The following is a 7,937-nucleotide window of genomic DNA, read 5'->3' on the forward strand; positions in this document are numbered from 1 at the left end:
ATCTAATATACATATATTCTCCCTGTGTTTATCTTTAATATAATTTCTACTTCAGCCATTGTCGTGAAATAGGCAAAGGAATGCACATATAACTAGGTCTGTGGCAAAATTGATGACACCGTTACAGTTACAATACCCTGAGGGAGTACAGTCACAGGACTCTCATTTGGGACTCTGGAATTCTAGATACCCTTCCTCCAGTTCCCTAGTAGTGTATGGCCTGAAGGTGGTATGATAGAGTATATAGGAGGTGGAAAGTTAACTGAAGGCAAGCCTCAACTGAAGAAGCTATCCTCCTTGGGTATCCAAGCTGCAGAGAGACCTCTCAGAGATGCATCTGTCTTTGACTCCGCAATGGTCCTCCTGTAAGTACTGCTATTACTCATGTTCTCCTAGATAATATTAAGAAATGCATTATTTTACCGAGCTCAGTATGAATGGCCCATGCTTCTTATGTACTCTATCTGGGAAGAGTTACCCCTTTTTGTTTTTCATGGATTACCTGAAGTAAGGGAACATAGTTCTGAGAAACTTTTTCTTACTCTAAACTGCTGCTGCACAGTAAACTCCTAGACCAGTAGTTTTTAAAGAGGAGTTTTCTTTCTCCTTAGAAAACACATATCAGTGTCTTGAGATGTTTGGGGTTCTCTTAGTTGGTGTGAGTAAGAAAACCAAAGTGTTTCTAGTACATAGTGAGTGGAAACCAGGAATGTTTCTGCACAACCCCCTGGCAAAGAACAGTTAGTTACAAATCAAGTATAATTAAAAATTCAAAATTGCAGAAATGAAGATTTTTTAAATGAGAACATAAAGAGTCTATTGGTAATATTCTTTCCAGGGACAGTCACTTCTATAAACTGCTAGATCTAAATAAATCTAAAGAAAATTTCAATGCAAAAGACTGAAACAGAAAAGCCTAGCATATGTGATTATTACACAACTTTGATCATTTCATTCAACCAAAATACCATTTCAAAAGAAAAAAATGCTAGGGTTAAGTATTTGTCTCTAGAGCCTTGATGATATTTTCAAGAATAATGAATTAGTAATAACGATATAATAGATTTTACAAAACAGAAAACCAAAATCATCAGTCTCTAAAACATCATATTGGTGAAATTTCTACAAATAGTTAATATACAAATGTGTATGAGCATAGTTTAATAAAGAGATATATGTTGAATATAAAAGTTTGGAAATTCTCATGAATTTAAATATATGTAATGTATTTGACCACATTATATTATTTTTAGCTGAAAATGTGAAAATTAACTTGTATTCTATAGAATTTTTGTATACCTATTGTTTTAATATTTCAATTTAGATGGTTTACTATTCATGATTCTTTACCAATTTCATACTTTTATATTGGACATTTCCAAATATTCATTAACTAATTATTCATAAGTATCTATTAAAGGTTATGTGGACATTGGAGTTTTGTATCGGAAATATTTCAGGTTAACGTGGTTAAAGTCAGGCAGATTTTATTTTCATACATACATACATGTTCAGCCTTTTGAGAGTGTAAATTATTAGTATGTTACAACTGTGTCACAGTAAATATAATGAAAGGCAAATTTATGACGAAAGCATGTGCTACTGCAAGCAGGAATAAAATAGACACATTCAAACTCATAGGCAATCTATGACAACATGCCACTCTTTATATGTAAGGCCAACAATCACAGGCAGCACTGGAGCTAAGGGTCACATGTGTGGCCCCTGCCACACACATGCACAGCAAGAGCTCACAGATGTGTAGGATGTAATAAGTAAAATGCAAAGTTCACAATACGGTCATTCCGACTCAACCCACTGATTCTAGAACTATGGAAAATCAGGTAACCTCAGTCCACCATCATTTTCATCAATACAAAGGGATAATAAAGGATGAGTATGCCAGGTGGCTGCTGTAAAGCTTAGAGTCAGGGCAGGTATTTTGAAGTTTTTAGCAAAGGGACAAAGGTATGTGGTGACAATGGTAAGATAGAAAATCCATACTATTGGTATTGTTTTCATGGGAGAACTGTCTTCATCTTCCATGCCAGCAATCCAAGAATCATGTGTTTATTTAGAACACATAGGAAAATGAATCAAATCAGTGAATTGCACTCTCCTTGTCATGTCAGTGCCTAAAATGCTGGTATCTGGCACTGTATTAATGACAAAGTGATGAAAATTTTACACTGAGCATCACCAGAAACCATCAAGACATTAGCTTACCTGGAGAGAAAGACTAGCTTATCCTGGATCAGATTTAAGTTAAGGTAGAAAGTAATGTTTGGAAAAATATAGAATCATTCTTAGGAGTAATAGAAAGATGCAGGAAGTCTTCTATTTTCCTTGCAAGCTATAAACCTGTGCAGGTATAATTACTTAGCTAAATGTAAAACACAGAAAAAGTTATCCCTCCACACAGACCAAAAAAGTATTAATTTGTAAAAGGTACAGAGGACATCTTATGCTTTCCTAGACTGTTGAGAGCCTCATAGGAAAATGCTTTAGCATAGCTACTCCTACTTTTCTTTAACAGGGACAGTACTCTTGCTGCTAGTGTCCAACCTGCTTCTGTGGGAGAACACAGCTTCTGCTATGAGAGCTAAAAGGTTGAATGTCCACGACTACACAACCTTTGGGAACACGTGGAATCAGGCAATCCAGTTATCCCAGAGCATGAATCACCGAATTTCAGAACTGTCCACTCACTTTGTAAGTACCGTTACTCGTCTCTAGAGTTTTTACAGTCGTTTATCATGCCAACCAAGCTGGCAGGGGGAAAAGCATCAGGAGTCAATTTCAACATAGTGTACTTTTATATGGAGAACCTGGTGCTACGAAAATATGAAATGGAAGAAGAGAAAACTTTGATGAAATTCAAAATGTATGCTAAGACTATAATGACCTTTTTCTCGATAATTTAACTTTTACTTTAATTGACTCTTGTAACATAAGAGTATAAGGCTGAGGAAATGCTTTGGTTTTCTATTCCTTTCTAGAGGAGACATAAGTCCTTTGGTATCCCTCATTAGGACACTATAAAAATCCAATAAAGAAGAACTGTTTCAAAGTTAATTTGGGGGGTTGAATAGAATTAAAGAGACTAAGAAAAAAATGAGGAAGGAAGAAAAATAAGCACGTAACTATAGAAATCCCCAAATGCTAAGAACTACCATTGAACTAATTCCAACTCATGAGCTTAGAGTGGTATATCCAGTTTAGAGCTGAAACAGATCCTCTACTCATGGTGAAAATCATTTAAGGCAATATGCCCTCTATTTTAGAATTTATAAGAGGCAACCATAGATAGGGGCTTTAGTACATCAATTAGCATTTACAAATGTGACTCAAAGTTTACTATAAATATATATTTCTATCATATATATTTTAGAATAGTATAAGTGGCAACCACAGATAGGGACTTTAGTATATCAATTAGCATTTAAGAATGTGGCTCAAAGTTTACTATAAATATATATTTCTATCATATATTATATTCACTAGTTTTTCTATCGCTTCATAATTCTCCAAGCAGCCCTTTCAATCTATCACAAATTTTTCTCAGCAGGAGTTTTGATGACAATTTGTTAAGTAAGTACACTGAAGTCATTGTAGTAATTAAATAAGGACATATTGGTTAATGTTTACACAAGTAATATTTTGTCTATTTTTAGCTGACTCATTGTTTAATATTTCCTATTACAATGTACTCGGTAGTTTAGAATTCACTTTGCCATGACACAAGAATACTGTGACTTTATGGCCATCTTTGGTACAGGACAGCTGTGTAGATGCAGACGGTTTGACAAAGAAGCTCCACTCAGATGATGCCTGGTTAAGGAAGCATCAATATGGATCAAAAAGAAATTTAAAAAAAAATGAATAAAAATATGCAAGAACTTTGGCAGGGGCACAAATACTAGTCAAATATTACCATACTACAACACTTATTTTTGTACTTCTGTAGGTTTTAGTGTCTGCTTGCCAAATCGAAATTTTTAGCAAAGGTGAGAGTAGCAAGGAGGAAAAGGGGCTGACAGATTAAGAAACTGGAGCAGTCAAAAATGAGACAACAATTAAAATGTAAAGGAGTAAATTAAAATATTTCTTGTCTAATTCTTTATCTTCTTTTTTAGTGCTGTTTAACTTTATAATTTCATATCAATCAAATACATTAATGCCCAAGTCATTATTAAAGTTACTTGGTTTAGAAATGATAACTAATTGAGTATTTCATCATTTCAGAAAGTATTTTATGCCCAAGGCCGAGGATTTGAAAAGAGGACCACCAGATGCCACACTTCTTCCCTCTCTAGTCCAGAAAACAAAGAACAAGCCCAAAAGATCCAAGTGAGTTTTCACCCTGAACTTGTTATCAAAACAGCAACATCACTGCAGTGGCTTTGTCATGCACTTATATTATTTATATTATACATAGCATAATAGTAGGTGGCTATCATACTGGCAGAAAAATAGATAAGGAATATGAAATCAAAAACAATCATTGAAAAATAAGCATAAAATCATTGTTATGTAACTATACATTCAGAAAAGCCATTTTACCAATCCCTTGCCCATAAAATCATACTTACTATTCTGTCAGTATGTCCTATGTGAGCCAAATCTGAACCCACAAATATGTGCTGATGTATATACAAATGAAGCACTAATAGAGTTGTGTTCATCATATGTTACATTGGATCCTGTGTTGGCAGAATTTAACACTATTGAACACTATCTGTTCTTGACATTGATGTCTCCTCTGGATCTTCTTCTGTTTCTTGATATAAGTGCCCATTCCACTAAGATCTCTCTACATTTACCTATGTCATTATTGGAAGCCTAGAAGTCATTTGAAGAAAAGAGTCCTGTAAAATGCAATATTATGTTCCACAAGATAAAAGTTACCCCTATTGTGTTGAGGAGGTTATATGTGATGCTGATTCTAACTTATAATGGTTATTAACGCTCACTTGAGTTTTCTTCCATGAAGTGATCAACAATTAAGATTATCACATATCCAAAATGTCCCCACAGATATAATCAAATTTCTTGTTTTCCTTAATGTTATCAGCATTTTGTATGTCTACATTCTTATATATAACAATAGCAATAAATAATAATAATTAACAATAATAATAATATAAAGTAAAAAAGGAAGTTGAGGAAGAAATGACAATTGTTTGGAGTTCACTAGAATTTTCACTAGAAAATTCATAAAATATTCTTCTAATATTTCTGAGTTTAATTGTGCAAAAATTCTATAGCATGAGGTCCATCAAATCTGTGACACCAAAATAATGTTCTCAACATGTATATGAATGACCAAGTGAGAGCCTATTTCAACTACTTGAGTGAAATCTGCCTGTATTTAATACTATTGCACTTCCTTTATTCTAACATAATTGTTCAATTGTGGTTGCTTAGCTGGAAGTACTGCTGGGGTTGGCACACAGTCTACTGCAAGCCTGGGTCAACCCTCTGTACCATCTGTGGGCTGAAATGTGTGAAAGGCTGGGATCCACTCCTCCTATCCTCTCCAAAGCCTTGGAGGTTAAGACCTTAAACAGAAATCTCCTGGAGACCATAGAGAAGATTGCCTTCAAGGTAAACAGCTTCCTGACTTTTCTGTGCTTTTCACACATAAATATGGTAACCCGGGTGTCTTAGTTTAGGTTTCATTGCTGTGACAAAAAACTATGACCAAGGCAACTTTTCTAAAGGAAAATATTTAACTGGGACTGACTTACAGTTTCAAAGATTCAGTTCATTATCTTCATGTCAGGAAGCATAGCCACATGAAGGCAGATAATGCTGCTGGATGAGACAAGCATTCTACATCTTGAACTAATGGTAACCTGGAAAGACTTCCTCTGTAGGTAGTCAGGAGGAGAGTCTCATTCCACTTTGGGAAGACCCTCATCCCTGCAGTGACCCACTTTCCCCAACAAAGCCACACCCATTCCAACAGGGCAGTGAGGCAGTTAGTAATTTGATATAAATTGATATCAAGTTGATACCTAATACTGCCATTTCCTGGGCCACACATACTCAAGTCACCACATTGGGTAATGGCAAACAAATCTAGAAACACTTACACTTGCAACAACAACAACAACAACAACAAAAAGTGGGAAGAAGGATATATCCAACTAAGCCAATATCTTCTCTCCTAATATGAACAACACCCAACCTTCTCAAAGGTACCTTACTTCCCAGGGAATCTCCATAGTAAACACCTGCTCCTCACACTGATTTGGAAAGCACTTTTCTGGAAAGACAAATGTGTAACTATCGCATTAGATTTTATTACACTCAAGGTGGGATTATCTACATCTTAATACACTAATTCCAATCTTCATTGGGTATAGATGTTTGTCCAAATACACTATATGAAGCACTTATTTTTGTAGAAACGAATATTAGTGTGGTGTCTGAATCTAACATAAAGACAGATCAGGGACAATCATGAAGATCTGTAAAGTTCAGTAATCAACAGAATTTATGCTAGCCCTTCTATTTCCTTGGCATCAAATTACTAATCGCCCACCTGTCTGCCCCTGTGCGTTGTGAGACTTTTCCTATGGAAACACATGACAAACAGGTCTATTCACCCCAGAAAGAAAACACATGTCAGACCAATATAGCAACTGCACTGAAGTCCAGTTTGGTGAAACAATGAGTTTTTAATGGAGTTCTAACACAAATATGGCTGATAGTTACTTACAAGAGAAGGGATGAGTCAAAAGCAGCAGTATTAAAGAAAAATTCAACCCCAACACCCAACAGAGGTGACAATCATGAAATCTAAACCCTTAGAGCTCACTGCACAATTTGCAGGAAGCATGAGAGGTCTGTGAGACTTTCTTCCTACAGTTTACTGGGTCAACATCTATATTACTAATAATCACTTACTGATTGTAAAGCTGGGAGGAGCCTCCCGAATTTTCCAAGATTCTCCTTTCAAGACATGAAACTGTGTTTATTTCTTTAAGTCCTTTGAACCTGCTCCTCCATCTTTGGAGCAATGGTTGATTGGAAACAAATTATACACTATCCCAGAAAAACAAACTTCAGTGGGCATCAATTTCACACCACAAAATATATTAAACTGCCGCATTTTTAGTTTTAAATGGCTAACATATTTTAAGTACTCTGTTTCAGGTAAATGAAAATCCCTGGGTTTGGCTAGAGGTTTACAATACTAACTTCTCACAAAATTGAATTTAATATATAGAAGAAATAGGATCTCAAGCCCACATCTATAATTAATACTTAACTATTATTTTGATGATTAGGGTAATTTTGAAATCAACGAAAACGGGAACTATACTGCCTGGTCTGAATTGGAACTCTTGCAGTCACCCAATAGAGACACTAGATACTTTGCTTTTCATAACCTGTTTCACTGCCTGAAAAAAGACTCGAGTCATGTGGAAATGTATCTGAAGCTTCTGAAGTGCCGACTGATCCAAAGCAACTGCTAAGAACACATAACATCCTTCTGTCCCAGTGATCATTCTCGACAATGCACTTGTGTAAAGTACATGAGTATAATGGCTCTGTTCTTTAAAAGTAAAAAAATAAAATGAAATGAAAAATCTGAACAAAGTTTCTTAAGATATCTTTTGTTGATTTAATAAAAAGTCCACTAAAATATTGATGAGTTCTTATCAAAAATGCACAGATATCAGAAGTTACCCTGGCAAATGTTGTCCTTTTCAACATAAGTTTAGAATCACAAAATATTATATGAGTGACATTGTTAGAAGCAATTAGTGATATTGCTATGAATCAGCCTATCAATATTCTATAAATATGGTGCTGTTGAGTCACATTTTGAAAGATGGCCACTCTCTGATACTTGTGGTATATACACAGACAGCAGAATTAAATTTTTCAAAACATCTGAAGCATGAGGATATCAAAATGAAATG

General features: G+C 35.1%; 1 protein-coding gene across 1 annotated transcript; it reads left to right on the forward strand.

Moving 5' to 3' along the window:
• The first annotated feature begins 270 nt into the window (after positions 1-270).
• On the forward strand, positions 271-7,607 carry Prl4a1 (prolactin family 4, subfamily a, member 1). Its single transcript, NM_011165.4, has 5 exons — positions 271-365; positions 2,537-2,712; positions 4,246-4,350; positions 5,428-5,607; positions 7,299-7,607. Exons 1-5 carry the CDS (start codon positions 332-334, stop codon positions 7,485-7,487), a joined length of 684 nt encoding a protein of 227 aa, NP_035295.1. The 5' UTR covers positions 271-331; the 3' UTR covers positions 7,488-7,607.
• The last annotated feature ends 330 nt before the right edge of the window (positions 7,608-7,937 follow it).

This window comes from Mus musculus, chromosome 13 (assembly GCF_000001635.26).
Source record: "Mus musculus strain C57BL/6J chromosome 13, GRCm38.p6 C57BL/6J".
Taxonomy (NCBI): Eukaryota; Metazoa; Chordata; class Mammalia; order Rodentia; family Muridae; genus Mus; species Mus musculus.